The sequence below is a fragment of the Monopterus albus genome, unplaced genomic scaffold, assembly GCF_001952655.1.
Source record: "Monopterus albus unplaced genomic scaffold, M_albus_1.0 scaffold118.1, whole genome shotgun sequence".
NCBI classification, from domain to species: domain Eukaryota; kingdom Metazoa; phylum Chordata; class Actinopteri; order Synbranchiformes; family Synbranchidae; genus Monopterus; species Monopterus albus.
Window position 1 is genome coordinate 28 of NW_018127998.1, and position 17,873 is coordinate 17,900.

Consider the following 17,873-nt stretch of genomic DNA (forward strand, 5'->3'; position numbering starts at 1 on the left):
TACACAACACTGTGTATATAAGATTGTGTTTGACTGTTGACCTATTTTGTTTAAGGCCAGCTAATAATAATCAACATCATAATTTATTTGACCAAGTATGTTACACACAAGGAATTTGTTTCTTAATGGCTAATGTTTCTATTTAATTTCATAATGGTTGATTTTAGTTTGTTGCCCTGCATGTGAAGCAGTTTGTGGCTTGTGATTATAGATGACTATTGAAATGAGTTGTATGCAATCATCAGTAAAGTAATTACCTTTATTGGCCAAGTATGTTACACACACAAGGAATTTGTTTTCGGTACAGAACCGAGGCAGCCATCTGCGGCACCAACTCAATCGATGGTTCTAGCCATCGCAGGCAACTTGGGGGTTCAGTGTCTTGCCCAAGGACACTTCGACATGTGGACTGCAGGCACCAAGATTCAAACCTCCAACCTTCTGTTCGGGAGACGACTGCTTTACCCACTGCACCACCGTCACTGTCAATGTATGCCATATTTGCTCTGATCAGATAGTGTATAATGTCTTTGTAGCATTTTTACTTCAGAACTTTTTTTTTAACCGACCTAGGTTGTACCTAGTCCCAGTCAGGGATGAAGAAGCAGAGTCTCAGAGAAAAGCCAAGTCTCGTCATGCCAGACAGACCCGCAGGTCAACACAGGTACAGAACAGATGGCTTGCAGTGTTAAAGTTTCATGGTGTTATGTATAAATTTTAACAGATACTGTATGAAGCTCCATAAATGTCCTGCAGGGTGTGACGCTGACAGACCTGAAAGAGGCTCAGAAGACCAACAGCATGTCTCCTCAAGACAGACAAATGGATGAAGCAGACAGGTCCTGTGTGAGGAAGGGCTTGACAGATGACAGGAGGGTCCAGTTCAGCCTGACAATGTGCACAGAAACAACAGAGATCAGTCCAAAGTGGAGCAAACTGGATGAGGTGAGCAAGCGATTTATGTAGAAACAAATTCAGCCTTGCTCCAGCAGAAATAACTGGTTTATAATTCTGGAAGAGGTTCTTGTCTTATGCATGTACAGCAGGGGAACATTGAACCTAAGTTAGAAACCCTCACTGAGTCTCCAGGACCAAAACTTCCATATTCATCTGTTGCTGAATCCTGTGGGCTGTCTTACTGCAACAGCTCCTTCAGAGGTAAGAAAAACAGATTTGTTTTTACCCCTTATGTTTTGCTGAGACATGCTTTAAATTCTGATTGATGATAATATTTGATGTTCCTATTTTTTCATCAGTTTTTTAAACTTTTCATTCTTAAGTGAATATGTAGAGATGTATTTAAATGACAATGCTGCAATTTGCCAAAAACTGGACCCATGAATTTGATAATATACATAACCATATGACATTATTACATTATCTGTTTTACAATTTCAGTGAGCTATGCCTGTACAGAATATATTTCTTGTGCTGGCCTAAACATTATTTGTGCTGTCTGAAATTCCAAAGATCTATACATTTTAATAATTTAGACTTTAAGAACAATATTTTTGTGTGAATAATTCTTATTGCTCTTTTCTGGAGATTGATCAGTAAATGCTGTGAACTTTTGTAGTTGTTGCCCCAAACCTCTGCACAGAATTGACAAAATTGTTATAAAACACCAATGAGAGAGGTTCTAACAGAGCACAGATACAGGCCATATGAAAATCCTTAGTATTTAAACATGTTTTACAATTTTTGAGTCCCCAAAACAAGCAATCCTCTCGAATATGTCCTGAAAATCGTGTTTATACAGTGGGGCAAAAAAGTATTTAGTCAGCCACCAATTGTGCAAGTTCTCCCACTTAAAAAGATGAGAGAGGCCTGTAATTTACATCATAGGTATACTTCAACTATGAGAGACAGAATGAGAAAAACAAATCCAGAAAATCACATTGTCTGATTTTTAAAGAATTTATTTGCAAATTATAGTGGAAAATAAGTATATTGGTGACCAAATACAATTGGTGGCTGACTAAATACTTTTTTGCCCCACTCATAACACTGTTAACAGGGGCTCAAGGTCTCCAGGACCACAAACAGCACATTAGGGTTAACTTTGTTAATAATAATCAAGAATCACACTAAATGGCTGTCATTGTTCAATTTTCAGTAGTGATAAGCACAATATAAATACTTACTTTATATGTGCAGTTAGTGAGAGGTGGTGGAGAGATGAAAATCAGAACCGCGTTGAGGACGCAGCACAAGTGACCTTCACCACAAAGCAGCAACAGAGACGACACTGCTGTAATGTCGGAGGTTCAGACGACAAAACTGCACAGGTATGACGAAAACTTTGGTGTTATTTTAGCTTAGTAGAAGTCACTGATAGCCAAAGAAAGAGGATCATTTAAACCATTATTCTTCCTTAGTACCACTAGATGGAGCCAAAGGATTTTCTAAGTTATTTTTCACACTCATATTGACTGACCCAGGAGAACTCGGTATTTACAGTTCACTCAATACATTTCTAAGTGTGACATACTCTGATTATCATCAACAAATTAAAAGTTATTTCTTTATAAAAAAGGCTTCTAGCTATTAAACACTTAGTTGAGAATCTTGCTACACAATAATGTTATTAGTCTGTGTGAATCAATATTCATTAGCAGCACCGTTTCATGTTTACGTCTTGTTTCTCCCTCAGCTGAAAGCTACATGTGCTTCATAGGCAGCTCTGACCTCTGATGCAGCATTTTCAGATGTTCTGCAATTGTAGATGTGAAGCATGTGTTCAGAGTTTCTTCTAACTAGACATTCTGGTTAATATCTCATAGAAAGACAGTTCAAAAGGCCCACCCCCCACCCCCACCCCGGAAGTCGCTTTGCTTCTTCCCATCACATGACTGAGGTGTCTTAGCATTCCATACCATATTGGGCAAAACTGAGATGCTCTCTGCTTACCCTTGGATTCAGGGTCACTGACTTTTTTTTAATATTTCACCCTCTAAACCAATAGTGTGCTCCCTCCACCTGCGTCCTGTACATGAACAACCCAGAACCTGAAGCTCATTACTAGTTTCTCCTCCTCGGTGCAATCTGGAAATTCACTTGAGTTTCATGGTGTTTCTAAAAGGCAGATAAAAATACATATGACAGGGAACAACAAGGAGTGGAGGGTAGCGAGATGATAAAGTAGTCAAGGATGACTTTTACAAGATTATAGATGATTAAGTATATGTGTAACACGAATAGAACGAATAGTTCCAGTGAGCTGACTCCAAGTGAGTGGTCCAGCTGTCCCCCATGCTGGAATCTGAAACAGAGATCTGTTAGTAATATGAGAGTCGCTTAGCATTACTGACAGGACTATATATGTCTGGATAATCATACTGAGCTGTGATGTTTCATCAGAAGCATGACTGGGAGTCCATCACTAGAGCCGACCTCTGTGTGACCCCATGATGATCTGAACAGATTTTCCACATTTCTTTTCAGCAACACAGAGAACACAGAGATACTTTAAAGATTATTGGTAATGATGATGATAGAAGGAATAGAAAGAAACAACACTAACAAGTTTGCTTTACAGCTAGTTTTTCTGCCACATTGGATGGGATTAAATTAATAGACCCTGTTGTTCGTCAACCTGCTCTTATTAATTTGCTGCAACACCCTAGTGACCACTTCTGTGGTTTATTTTCTGTCTTTTGATGCATGATCTCTGGTTTGAGATATGACCCATGTATATAAGTTCCAAAAGCACAGTAAGCAATAGTAACCATTTTTATACATCAAGTAAATGTTCTTCATCAGAGGTTATCTGTAGAAAAAAATTACTTGGTGCCTGTGAATTAGAATGGTACTGGTATCGGACCAGTTGAATCCCGGCTGGAATTCCTCCCCTCGTCTGATCTGCAGCTGTTCAAGAGATAGGAATATTAGGGGCTAAATTAACATGCCTATGAATATTGCTTGTAGATGGTTGCTAACTAGCACTAAACTCAAAACCACATCACATCATCACAGCCTCTGTCAAATAATTATCTCATCGTTTCATTTTTTTTCCTTTTTATTTAATATTTTCTTCACATTTCTATTTTCCCCCTCTGAGCTTCTGTTTAATTTCTTTCTGTCCCATCATTCCTTAATCTGTTTGCCCTGAGCAGGGTTGATGGAGCTGAGGAATAGTGGGGTGCTGCAAACCTCACTATAAAAGGAAGATAGCGATGAGCCAGCTGGTGCAGACTACTGGGAGGAGGGGGGCAAGTTTGTTTAAAGGAATAGTTTGACATTCATGCTTGCAGTATTTGCTTTCTTGCCAGAACTTAAATGAAAAGACTGTTACAGCATTTTCACTTCTGTATGGCAACCATGGAGCCAGCAGCTAGTTAGCTAAGCTTAGCATAAAAACTGGAAACAGGGGGAAACAGCTAGCCTGGCTTTACTAAAGCTAACAAAATGAGACAATCTTCCTCTCAAAAAAAAAAAAGAAGAAAAGAACAGAATCAGTTGTTTCAAGACATTTTCACATTCAAGGTACAAAGCTCTCTATTGGCTGTAGTAATTACAACCCATGTTCATTGCAGATGGAAGAAGCCCAACGATGTTATCCAACACCCTCGGGGGGATGAGGTTGTGGTGGATGGATGGGTGAACAAAACACCACGGGAGATTTCTATTTGCTTCCTGTTTCCTAACAGTAGTCAACACTGGTTTCTTCAAATCATGACTGTGTTGTTCCCTTGACTATATTAGGATGGAGGTCCCCTATAGCCTTAACATAGCAGTAATGTTCAGAACTTTGCCTAAACCCAAAGAAAACTAAACTATAGCTTTTCAGGTTATAAAATGTAATTAAGTGATTAAGGCAGAGACAAATAACATATTGACCCATGGATAGTGGCATCAAACCAGAAAAGGCTTCTATACTGTATGCCATTCTAGAGTGCATGGACAAAGAAAATCCACCTACCAGCAATTCTACAGTAAAACTCATAACATCAACATGCTATGCTAGTTTAATTTGCTAAGTGGCATCCTCTTGTAAAACCACAACTTGTTTTATATACAGAGGGCTTTAGAGGTGCTGGCAGGTGTATTGTGTTTCTTTAATTAGAACCAAGCTAACTCTTTCTCCCTGGTTTCATTTTTATGCTAAGCTAACTGGCTGCAGCTTCATATTTAACATTATTGGAGTGGTGTTGAGCTTCTCATCTAAGTCTCAGCAAGAAAGTGAGGAAGAGTATTTTTAAAAATGTTGAACTATTCCTTTAATAAGAAGGTGACTGATGAAAAATTGAACAATTTTCATTGTTTCAATGTTTCATTTCATTGAAACATAGTAATATTTTTACCAACCTTGTAAGATGAGCCACAAGAAGGTCAGCACAGGTGTAAGATAGAATAACCAATACTTTTTTGTCTTGTACAGATGGAATTTGAAATATGTTACACATATTTTGGTAAGAGGAAATGTAGCACAGGTACTCTGTTAACACAATATAACACCTACACAAACTAACAGCATCTTCTTTCCATCACAGTGTAGGGTTTACATTTGCTGATGGTTCCTCAGGTAGTACTCTCCTTCAAACTTCCAGGAGACAAACTGCTGCAGCCCCCTGACTCTATTTGTTCCACCTCCCTTTATCCTCGTCCACATCAGTGGACAATTTTAGCCCTCACTGAAGAGTAGGGCCATAGCAGAGCCCCTGGCAGACTGCCACAGAAAGCTGCCAAAGCTGAAGAGAGCAAGGAGAAGCAAAAGGGGGTGGGGTGGACAGGGAGGGTGACCGGGCAGTGAAATGGGAAAGAGAGAGAGAGAGAGAAAGAAAGAGCTGGAGGGAGATGGAGAGAGAGAGTATAAGTTTGGGAAACACGTTAAGAGGCAGCACAAAGAACAAACTTTTCTCTCTTGGCTGCTTTGTGTTGGACTTCACATTTCATCACTAACTCCAGTGTTGACAGAGTGAAGGCACAGGATGATCATTTATTTGCTTTCCTAGCTAAAGCATTGTTTCTCGTTTTGTGATCAACAGAGAATTTGTTTTGTCGTTCTTTGCATTTTTATTTGATTATTTCTTCACTGTGTGAGCTTTGAAGAAGGCGCGACCTCAAACCCGAAATCCTTCCAAACTTACCCGCAGCTCTCTCTAGATTGTGGGACTGTGTGTGAAGCCAGCCTGTCATACACACACACACATATACGCACACACCTGTTGTTGCTGAGGATTTCCCGGGAGTGCAGCCATGGGCATCTGCGTCACTATTGACTGAGGGAATCTGTGCATCTATGCAGCTGCTATCTGGTGGCAGCCTCGGCGAATGTTACAGTAGAAGCTGACCTGCCTGTTCAGGTTAGAGGAGGGAGATGTCATCCTACTACTCACGCACCAAGGACCTGACTCGCACCAGGAAGTCACTGTCAGATTCACCGCCGTCCTCTCCGTCTCCTACAGACAAAAACTACAGAGTAAGAACAGAAGCTTTTCTTCTAGAGATAAACTGTTTTGATTATACACTTTATGCCACCAGGATTAGTGGGTCTAATATCTCTCTATATATGATTTATTCTCATGAAGCAATTAAAATGATTAATTATTAGAGTTCTTACTTTCATTACTCACTATCAAGTGACTTTTTAGTATGTTCATAATCCAAACTTGTAGGAACCTAAAGAAAGCATCTTATTTCTTCAGGCGTTAGTGATAAATCCTTGGACCTGATTCTTTTTCTGGATTTCAACCAAATCTAACACACCTAAACACTAAACACCACAATCACCAGTAAATTCATTTATTTTCAATAATTATTAGATGCAATAATTTTGTAATTATGTCAGTCATATTTTAAGCAAAATATCAAATATTATGTGAAGGATGGCTGTTTTTTTTTTTTCTCATATTTGGTAGGACAAAAATTTTAATTTATCACCTTAAACTTGGAGGCTATACAGGGTGTTTCACAATTTTATTATAATTTTTTTAAATTTAATCTTTATTTTATTTATTTATTTATACAATTTTTTAACCAATTAATCAAGAATATAATTGATAGAACAACAACTAACATGTTTGCGTGTTTGCACATGTGCTGTTATGACTCTTCTCAGTTAAACCAGCAAATGTGTCAACACTTCATTAAGAGGGTAAAAGTTATTTCTATTGTTTATTGTTCATTATTTTCATAACAACAAACAAATAACATACCAATCATTATTCTAATTTAATTTTAATAGTCTGACAATACTTTCTGGAAAAGACTTTTGGATTGAAACATCACCTCTGTAATTTCCAGTGCCGTATTCTCATGGGTGTTGTTTGATTGTTGTGTTTATGTCAGTGCATCAGACTTGGCTGAACACTGTGTGACAGGCACATTTAAAGGGACAAACAATGTCTATTTAGAGACATGTCCAGGAATGTCCAGCAGCAATGCAGATGCTGTCATTATAGTGCAGCTGCTAAAACTGAACACCGCCGGTGGATGATATCATTCTTCTGCTCTCCTTTGAAGCAGTGTCTCTGTCTCTGTGCTGTATCTCTGGTGAAACTCAGGCATTAACTTTCCATGATGTCACCCCAGTTTGAATTGGCAAAGTTTTCATGGGAGAGAAAATCCATTGCAGAGGGGGTGGAAGCAGCCTGATGCAGTGTTTTTAGTACTTACCACAATGTTTTAGTGAAAACCTGGTCCTCTTTAGTAAAAAAGAAAAGTGTGTTACATCTGTGAGCAGCATGAAGAGAAATAAACAGAAACACATTTGTAGCATACGGATGGCACCCGTTATTAGACAAATGTGAGCAGCGGTGAACCAAACACATTTTACTGTACTTAGGAACAGATGTGAGGTACTTCTGCTTTACTTAAGTATTTCAAGCTATATGATATTTTACACTTCAACTCCACTGTTTATTTGACAGCTATAGCTGCTAATTAGTTTTTATTAAGATTTTATATTAAAAACATTTGATATGCTCATAATATACATCATAAAAAATTAAACATTCAACTTTTTTCACTTATGAATTTTTTTTCCAAAATGCAAATACTACAAATGTGTGTGAATTGCTAGCCAAGACATACAGTATTTCCCTTCTAAACATGTCAGATTGTGTGATTTAAATAACTGTAAGGCCCCAGAAGATAAGATTATCCAACATTTTAATAAAAGTTAAGATCAGAGGACGGTCCAACATATAAACATAATTGTGGGTGAAGGATTTAAGTTGTCTTGTGCTGTAATCTGTTAATCATATCCTGACCATCCACACTTATCTTGTGACCCTTCTGAGAGGTCTGACCCCCTAGATTGGCAAATGCTTCTCTACTAATTATACATAAAGTAACTAAAACAACCAGTTACAACAGTAAAGTGCTGTGTAAGTTTTGATGCCTCAGTATCGACAGTGATATATGTCAGTAGCAATTTTTCTGCTGAATAATTTTAATTTGATATTTCAAGTACATTTTGCTGATAATGCTTATGTACTTTCACTTAAATGCAACACATAAGTGTCATTTTCTTGTAATTGGGTATTTTTACATTGTTAGCACTTTAATTTACAGTAATTAAAGTCATTTCTTTTGAAAAAGAGGAAGCTGTTCTCAGCAGCCAGAAAGTCTCAGATGTACTATAAAGATTTAGTAGAGGAGGAAGAGTGGCTGAAGTGAGGAAAGGTGAACAAATGTGGAAGAAATATCTTTTATGGTTTTGTGTGCGGAGCCCTTACAGTACTGGGGGTGGAGAGAGAGAAGAGGGTGTTGTTCAGATTTCCCTGCTGCAGTCATCTAGTCAGCTCTGAAGAGATACATCGCTGTGACAGAGACACGAAGAAGTGGAAGAAGTGCCATGGAGGGTGAAGAGTCTCGTAATGATGATCTCATTGGCTCTTGCAAGCTGCTGTTAACAGTTTGATTTATACACCATTAGCAGTGAGCTCATGCAGGTGACTTCCAACAACTCCACCCCCCCTGCTGTGTATGATATTGGTTCTAGTAAGCCATAGAAGTGGAGGCAGTTGTGCTTACCGAGTACCCTCTAGACACCCTGCTGCCCCCCCCCCAGCTGATCATCTTCTCATCTGCTCTGCTTCACATATGAAGCTACATGTGCAACTTTTGACTCCCTCTATTTTCCATAACCAAGGAATCAGATTGATGCAGTTTCCATCAGAAGTATAACTTGGTTTCTGGCTTTAGTTTAATGTGGACAGAACATAAATAATACCAAAATACATGCATATATTTCTGAAAAAAAATCATCTTTCTTTTACTGAGAATTGGTCTAATAAACTCCACCGGGCTCACTCAAGATTTCACTGCAATAAATTTTCCAGAAACTCATTTAACCAGTTCTATAATCTTTCATGTGAAATAGGTTTGCAAATAGGAACTAATCATCTTGAGGGAGTTCATACCTCCATAAGCAGGATTCACAATAAATTATTCATAAGACCAGGGGTCCAATCATCTAAACTGATTAATGAACGTACATCACATTTGATACACGACTCTCCTCAGTATTGCACAAAGAGATCAGAGTGAGTGAGAGCTCTGCTTGGTCCTTTTTCATCTGAGGTCGTGGGGGTCTATTTTTTTTTCCTGGATAGCTCTGCTTAAGCACATGACCACATAAGGACAGGCAGCACTAGTTCACTTATGTAAACACTTGCTGAAGAACAGCTCCTCTGACACTGCGCAAAAAATATCCCTCCAACTGGCCTAATGTAAATGCAGAATAAACTGTCCTCTTATAAAAATCATACACTTTACCACAGTTTACATCTACTTGTTGTCTCAAACACTGCACAAGAAATTTATTGCAAAGTGCTTCTAAACAGCAGCGTTTAAAGACTTCTTTTCCCTGGCAAAAGAGCAGCCACAATTCTCCGGATTTACGTAAGAGTAATGTTTACGCGAAGGCAGCAGATACTGCAGAGAGATCAGCTTCGTACTGTGGCATCCCCTCTCTCTCTGATAGTCTCTGATAGTAAACATTCTCCTCTCATGTGCCACATTTATCAGCTGACTGACTCATTGATTTTTTTTCAAGTCTGGCTGAAGGGCTAAATAGATTGGAATTTTTGCACTGGAAGCCAGTTATGCAGCATGCTTTGTATGATGTACACTGACACAGGGGGCAGTAGGCACAAAATACATCTACTGCCTGTTATGGGCACATCTGTGAGCAACTATAAACTGAAAACACAGAGCTCTGTGAATTAATACAACTCCTGTGAATGTCACACAACACCTAGATTCCTAGGTGAAGTCAGCACATGACCACAGCAGGTAACTTGGCAGACTAGTCATAGCACAAACTTGCCAGGACAGTCCACTATCAGTCTACTGTCTGAGGTCAACCGTCGACCCATTCACACAGGAGATACTCAACTTCTGATGTCATCTTTATTTTGCAGGCATTTGCATGGCAGCTGCTTATTATAAAAGATTAACAGGGCTCACCGGGGAGGTTTGACCTGTGCGAACCCTGTCAGCGCAGTGTATAGCTCACTTCTACATGCAGCACTTCCCTCTGAGACTCCAGGCCTCTGAGCATGCTGTGATAATTCACTTGGAAGTTTTATTTTTGTTCTCTGTTGTTTCAGAATGGAACATATTTCATTGCCAAGCCCCTTGGTCTTATCAAAGAAATAAATCTGGGTCTAACTATAACAGAGGGTTTTTTTAAAGTGTTTTTCCCATGCTGTGGTGCTGAATAACTGAGCTAACATGACTTGTTCTTTGTTTTTCAGCATGACAGGCTGTCAAGGTAAGTGTTTAGTATTGTTTTCTTCTCCTGTATTACAGAGCTGTATTTCCGGAAAAAAAACCCCAACCTTTCTAAATAAAGTAGCATTGTGCACTGAGTATGATCTGCGTCGCCTGTAGATATGACTCCACTGGAGAGAATGCAGCAGACAAACCTCTGGGTCGCACCAGCTCTTATACACGGAGAGAGACAAGGATGCCCACGCTGAACAGACAAGAACAAGACTCCACTACCAAAGACTATAAAAAGGTAATAACTTACTTCAGTTTACTTCTTACTGCAGTCCTGGGTAGCGTATGATCACCCTGCCCCCTTAAGGGCAAACAGTTGGACATTTAATTAGAACTTTATACAATTAAACCTTTAGACCATATAAAAATCCAGCTTTTGTAATCTGATACTGTACATATGACTGTTAAACCAGTATATTATAGGAGGCTGCTGGGACCCTAGACAATGTTTGTTTCCACTACACTTGGCCCCGCTTTGGAGGTCCGTTCTGGGAGCTAAACTTCAGCATCAAAATAAAATCAAATGCCAGGACCATGGGGAGGAGGTGTGGTATTTCATCATTGATGTCTACCATGAATAAATGTCCTAAAATTCACTCAGAAACAAAGAAAAATGTGTTAATTTAAACTCCAGAACTTGCCAAAGAATTGTCTTTTCTTTTGTTTTTCCAGTTGGTTTCAGTATCTGAGGAATCCAGTTGTAGTTTTGTGTAGGCTACACACCCGGCACATGCGGCACATGCAAACAGGAACTAATCTGGGAGAGCTAATTACAAAAAAAACAAGGCTCAAGTTTTAGCTCACTGACAGTATAAAAATACATACATGCAAACCAGTGGGATTGTTTTAATTGTTTTTGAATTATTTTACCAATTCCTTCATATTTAGAGATAATTTACACAACTTCAATATTTAATGATTATTTAATGCATGATTTTTCTGTGGGTGTTATTTCATAGTTTTTGAATATCAAAACAAGTATTTCTCAAAGCATTAGCAGAACATTAATTCATAAAAGAGCTATTTGTTACTTTTTCCCCCCGCCAGATGTATACAGAAGCTTTGCATGAAAATGAGAGGCTAAAGTCCAGGTTGCACGACAGCAAACAAGAACTGGCTAAGATACGTTCCCAGCTGGAGAAAGTCACTCAGGTACAGGAGCAGTCAACTTAATGAAATCATGTTCATAAATATATAAGATATTTCTGGAATGTCCTCTTGTACATCACAATAACAGCAACTTTCTAACTTCTAGAGGCAAGACAGGATGTCAGAGAGGTCCTCAGTACTAGAATCAGAGAAGAGGGTACGTGTCTTCACATCCTTTTGGCATTTGTCAAGATGAACAAATATCCATATAATTTCATGGTCTTTCTCCCTATAATTTTCCTCTCTAGTTCAAATTATAGCCTTATTTTTTAATCACTCTTGGGTTTCGACGTGGCCATGGGAGTATATTTGTTTCCTCTTTGTTTACAGGAAAAACAAGCTCTTGAGAAAAGAGTGTCAGACATGGAGGAGGAGATAAAGGTCAGTCTATGCTAAAAGTAATTGTGCACTCTGTTCACCCTGGGTTTAAATGGCATCTATTTTGTCTAAGATACTTCATTTGTCTAAATGATGTCCCCCAACAAAATAACAAAAGGTACACACCTCCACCAGAGCCCTTCAAGCACACCTAAAGTGTTTCTCACAGCAGACACACACATGTCAAGTGTGGGGCTGGGAGATTCAATACCAGTCAGAAAACACAGGTAAGTTAATATGACATTTAAGTTCCTCAAAAGCACAGGTAGAAGCTGGCACATGGTAACTGGATGCCTCTGAATGCATGTAAAAATGGGAAACACAAAAACTCAGCACTTGGCTGGTAAACAGTCACCAGTCTCTGAACAAGTGCAAGAAACAAAAAGCTCAGCACTTAGCTGGACACTGTCCACTCTGAACACGTAGAACTCATAAAGCAAACAAAAATAAAATAAAATCACAGCTCAAAGCTGACAAAACTGTCTCTTAGAGTTCCAGTAAACAAAAGTAGGACGACACGAAGGCAAGTTCAAAACAAGAGCATGGTCTATAAGCTTGACAACACAACAAGACAGTGAACAGGCATGGAGCACTGACAACTGACCAACAGTGCCTGTCTGTGAAGCTGGCCTTTAACACAGCCTGGTGATTAGCCTGAATAGCTCCAGCTGTGTCCAATCCACCACAGTAAAACTGGAGCCTGTCAGGCTGGGCGAAGAAGAAGCTCGACAAAATAAAAGCCAGGACGCAGCAGAACTGCCAGTGGGATGACACACACATGTAGCACACTCCAGGGCTGTGGTTAGCCAGGTGGGTTTGGAGTCAAGGACAGAGGAGGTTAAGGTTTCAGGGCTCATTTCCCTCAGTGTTCTGCTGGGCTGCTTCCTGCCAAGCTGAGGAGGAGCCTGTGCTGCTGCTCCTCTGCTCCACTTATCCCACTGTTGGGGTGTACATTGTGACCTAGTTCCAGCTGAATACCAAACCCTGTCCAAGAGCAAAAGACCTGCCTTTGTGAGACATTCCTGCACTGCACTGTGTATTCTGCTTCACAAAGAAACACAGGACAGAGCAGAGGAGAGGTTTCAGGCCTGACGTGGTTTGTGCTGGGTCTTATCTATAGTTTGTGGAAGCAGTCACAAATGGCACAATAAAGTTGTATAATTTGTTTGTTAAGGCAAATTACAACAAGGTTACTATAGTCCTCAAAAGGTCTGAGAATACTTAATATGCAGGATATTATATTATAGATAGGACATGTAAAGCATTGCGATACACCAGCAACAGATGTTTGACCCCCATGTTGTCGTGGTTCCCTCAGCAGGACGCCCCACTGCGGTTCCGCTGTGGGTACCAGCCCTGAGGGGAGGGGGGATGGTGAGTGGTTGCTATGATACAGAGAAGTAATTGACACCTGCCTGTCACCTCACATGGTTCTGTTTTATCAGAGACTGGGGCATGTTTACACGTGTGGACACACATACACTGATCAGCCATAACCTTATGACCACCCGCCTAATACTGTGTAGACACGAGTCAAAGCAGCAGTTGGTTGGCGCTCATCACCCCGCAGCTCACTGTGCATCTTCTGTGAATCTATTTGTTTCCATAGTTCTACTGTCAGGAAGAGCACGTGTGTCGACCATTCTGTGAAAATCATATGTAAAAGGAGTGAAAACTGTGGTCGTGAGGACAAGTTACAGATAAGTTTTTAGACAAATCTCTAGGTGTGATATCACCACTATAGCCACTGAATGTTTCTCTTCATATAGACCAATGTCCAGTATTTCTCATTTGCACCCATTTTAACAAAGGTTCAAACAAAGTGGAATCTTTTGAAACGGATGGATGAAATGTAAAAGTTCAGTCTACAGTCGACCTCATCATCAGTGAGCCGTGGGCGTCCATGTCCCTGTCACCAATTCACTGTCTGTCCTTCCTTAGACACTGCTGGTTGGTACTAACCACCGCAGAGTGGAAACAAAGAACAAGACCTGGGAAATCCTCTGACCCAGTAAACAGCCATCACAGTTTGGCCCTTATCAAAGTCAGTCAGATTCTTATTCTTGCCCACTTTTCCTGCTTCCAATGCATCAATTTGAAGGATTGAATGTTCACTTACTGCCTAATATACCCCACACTGACAGGTGCCGTTGTAATGAAATAATCAATGTTATTCACTCTTCACCTGCCAGTGGTCATAATCTTAGGGCTGATCAGTGTTCGTCACATTTTAAGCTCAATTACACATACAGTACTTTATACTGTGAATGCCACAGAGGCACAGGCACATAATCCTCAGGGAACTGGTTTGTCACTCACTCACTAAGTCACTCATTCATGTTTAGCGAGTCAGTTCTCCACAAGCTGTTCAGTTAGTTCTACACGTCAACCTGTGCCACCTACTGGAAAGGAAAAATAGCAGCAGCAGACAGGAGTAACAGCTGCTGTCATTTTAACAAATTACACAACTGTGACTCTTACAAACGCTGCTACCAGGTTGTTTGTGTAGCTATAAAAAAAAGTGCAGCGGTGACACAGTCTGCCAGTGACACAAGTTTTAAAATTTCAGGGGCGGTTACTCTCTTTGCCTCTAGGTGATGTACATCAGTGTCGCTTCACCTTCAGTTTGCTGTTGTTATGTTTCTTGCCAGTAGAGGGTGCAGCCTGGGTTTGGGGTTTACCTCCTCAGGTCTGAAACTACCAGCACTGGGGCTTTGACTGGGCCTGGTTTCAGATGTTTCACACCAGTAGCACTGTGTGTTCTTGTTTACTCTTTTGAAACAGTATTTTAGTTTCCACCAGGTCAGATTTCTTTGTAGAGTCGTACATTTCTTACAAAAAAAGCTGAATTATTCTTAACAGCCTTTGAAACCTAATTAATAGCAACTGTGTAGAATTATTTGCAGGACTTGGGAATGCGGTCAAATTTGATTTAATACTAAAGATCTTAATATTAAAAGAGTGTAATAATAGATACTGCTGATTATGCATTCTCACTTTACCCTATTCTGTTCTTTTTTCCTCTTGCCAAAGGCACCTCTCCACAATCTGTGCAGATTCATTCTAATACAAAGAGAACATTATATGCATGAACTGTTAAGTTTCAAACACAGACTAGCTTCAAATTGCTTTTATAAATATGATTTGGTGTTGTAAGAAGCAGCTGGATGTCTTCCGTGATGTCATTCTCCACCATATTTATGACTACAAATTCGTTTCTGGGCAGCCTGGAGTGCTACAAGTACTTTGTGTGTGTGTGTGTTCTGTGGTTAACCCTCAGAAATGGCGTCAAACCACAGACTTTTCAGCTGAGCCACACTGAGGCTGACCTAAAGAAGTCAGGCCAAGAACAAGAGGGAAATAAATCACTTCCATTCCTTTGGCTTGGGCTCTTGTTCAAAGTCTGAGCTATTAAATTTTTGGTTATGTGAATACATGTGAGTTTTAATTCCTTGTCCTTTGCAAAGCTCCACATTTAACCCAATACTTTAGTTCCTTATCACTCTCCACATAAAGCCTAGTTTTGATGAGCACAAACCAAGGAGCATTAGCAATACAATTTATTTTGCTTGCTGCAGATTTAGCTATTTCTACTCAAAACCTCTGTTGTGTGAATATTTGTATACGTAACTTTTTCTGAAGCCCCCCCCCCCAAAACTACTGTTCTTTTCCCATCTGTGTAGGAGTGTCCATGGCTGTATGGGTGGGCACTTCATCTTTCTCTATTGCACATGGCCTGCTTTCCTGCATGCTTCCTCTGTCTGCCCCTCTCTCTATCTCTCTCCTCCTCTGTGCAGGCTTTCCCTGCTCTGGCTCAGGTCCAGACCTTGCGGAGGGTGAACGAGTGTCTCCTGGCTGAGAACAGAGCCATGCTGCGAGTCCTTGCCCGCCTCTCAGAGACAGCCTCTATGCCGGAGACAGAGGACCTCTGACTCTCTGACACCGGCTGTCCTCCTTTTACTTCCTCTCTTCCCTTCCTCAGCCACTTCTACGCTCCTCTCTCCTTCTGGTTCTTCTACAACCCCCTCGTCATCCACTGTGCTTCTTTCAGGCAGGTCTCACAGCCTCTCAATGCTCACTCCCCCCACGCTGCCATGCATCTTCTTCTGCACTCCTTTTTAACCTGTTTTTTTAATATGGCCATTAGAAGGCAACTCTGCTGACCCCTCCCCCCTCAAACATTTCACATAAGCCTCCTGTGAAGGGTATTTTAGCTTTACCATTAAGAGTTGTGTTCTTTGGTTATTATCTAAATTAATAGTAGTCGCATGCACTATATGTGGGTTCTGTGTAATGTGCTGTGTAATCAATGCAAAGTTGTTTGCCATGGAAATAACCATTGTAGTCAATCTAACAAAGGGAATGAAATGTTTTAGCTCATTAGCCTTCAAAATGAACAAGTCATGTGCCACTGGATGAGACAAACACATGTAACTGATTCTGTTTGTGTGTGTTTTACTTCATGAATCATCTCAGAGAAAGAACAAACTTATTCATGCACTATAATACACATATTCAACTTTCTTGTCAAGAGTTAGATGATGAGATCAATACCAATCTGTTAATACGAAGATACAGCCAGTAGGCAGCTAGCTTAGCATAAAGCCTAGAGATGGGGGAAAACAGCTAGTCTGGATTTGTTCACTGGTGGAAGAAGTAATCAAATTGTTTACTTAAGTAAAAGAAGCAATACCATAGTGTAAACATACTCTGTTACAAGTACAAGTCCTTTATTCAAAATGTTACTTAAGTAAAAAATACACAAACATACTTAAATTTCCCAAAGAAAAAGTAGTCATTATGCACAATGTTACATTTCACATTAATGTATAACATATTATTGGATTATTATTATTGATGCATTAATGTATTCACCATATTTAATGTTGCAGCTGCAGTGGAGCTAATTTTAACTACTTTATAATTTGAATTACTGCTGGGTAACTTGTAAATTTCCACTGAGGGTCAATAAAATCTTATGATTATACTCTACTTTGTTTTATTAATCTGATTCTGAAAAGTAACTAGGAATTAAAGTTATCAAATAAATGTAGTGGGAAAAAAAGTACAATATTTGCCTCTAAAATATATTGAAGTCTAAGTATATTTTCCACCTCTGGAATTGTTCATACAGTAGGTAAAAAAATAGTACCTCATAAGCTTGTTTTGTTTCATTTGTTCGTATCTTAAATGTGATAAATTTACAGTGACAACAAGACTCCAGAAAGTCTGCACACAGCCAAGAAACAGTTCCAGCATGTACTGGAACTCTCAGCTAAACCACAGCTTGTTTTTGCATTTCACTTTTTGTTTGGATCAAACAAACATGACATGTTATTTAATGAGCTTTGGAGGTACTGGCAGGTAGATGATGTTACTCCTGGACAGAGCCAGGCTAGCTGTTTACCCACTGTATCCACTCAAAGCTTAGCTACAGGTAACTGGGCGCTGGCTGTGCCTTCAAATTTATCATAGACATCAATGTGGTATTAATCTTCTTATCTAACTTTATTATGATTATTATGCCTTATAGTGTAGAGAGTGACAGAGAAAACATGATAGAAAACACTATCCAAATGGGATTTGCCACAGATTACAAATATCTTATTGCC

At 39.7% G+C, this 17,873-nt stretch overlaps 2 protein-coding genes across 5 annotated transcripts in view; both read left to right on the forward strand.

Moving 5' to 3' along the window:
• The first annotated feature begins 456 nt into the window (after nt 1-456).
• LOC109966719 (protein phosphatase 1 regulatory subunit 12B-like) lies at nt 457-2,294 on the forward strand. Its single transcript, XM_020611800.1, has 5 exons — nt 457-490; nt 574-664; nt 757-945; nt 1,044-1,158; nt 2,158-2,294. Coding segments are annotated over exons 1-5 (534 nt in total). The 5' UTR covers nt 457-488.
• Nucleotides 2,295-5,808: 3,514 nt separating this feature from the next.
• Nucleotides 5,809-17,873, forward strand: part of LOC109966768 (protein phosphatase 1 regulatory subunit 12B-like) — a 17,410-nt gene continuing 5,345 nt past the window's right edge. The window contains exons 1-7 of one of the 4 annotated variants that reach the window (XM_020611893.1): nt 5,809-6,421; nt 10,707-10,723; nt 10,843-10,972; nt 11,782-11,886; nt 11,990-12,040; nt 12,214-12,264; nt 16,059-16,309. In XM_020611893.1, coding sequence (XP_020467549.1) covers nt 6,320-6,421; nt 10,707-10,723; nt 10,843-10,972; nt 11,782-11,886; nt 11,990-12,040; nt 12,214-12,264; nt 16,059-16,193 — 591 coding nt within the window. In that variant the 5' untranslated portion in view covers nt 5,809-6,319 and the 3' untranslated portion in view covers nt 16,194-16,309. Of the gene's footprint in view, nt 6,422-10,706; nt 10,724-10,842; nt 10,973-11,781; nt 11,887-11,989; nt 12,041-12,213; nt 12,265-13,579; nt 13,636-16,058; nt 16,310-17,873 lie in introns of those variants that run through there. The other 3 variants (XM_020611895.1, XM_020611896.1, XM_020611894.1) reach the window with 3 other exon arrangements.

Bases quoted from the DNA above. Each gene is read 5' to 3' on its own strand.
- LOC109966719 (XM_020611800.1), top strand. The intron at 665-756 runs GTACAGAACAGA...AATGTCCTGCAG, and splicing joins AGACCCGCAGGTCAACACAG to GGTGTGACGCTGACAGACCT. The intron at 1,159-2,157 runs GTAAGAAAAACA...TTATATGTGCAG, and splicing joins CTGCAACAGCTCCTTCAGAG to TTAGTGAGAGGTGGTGGAGA.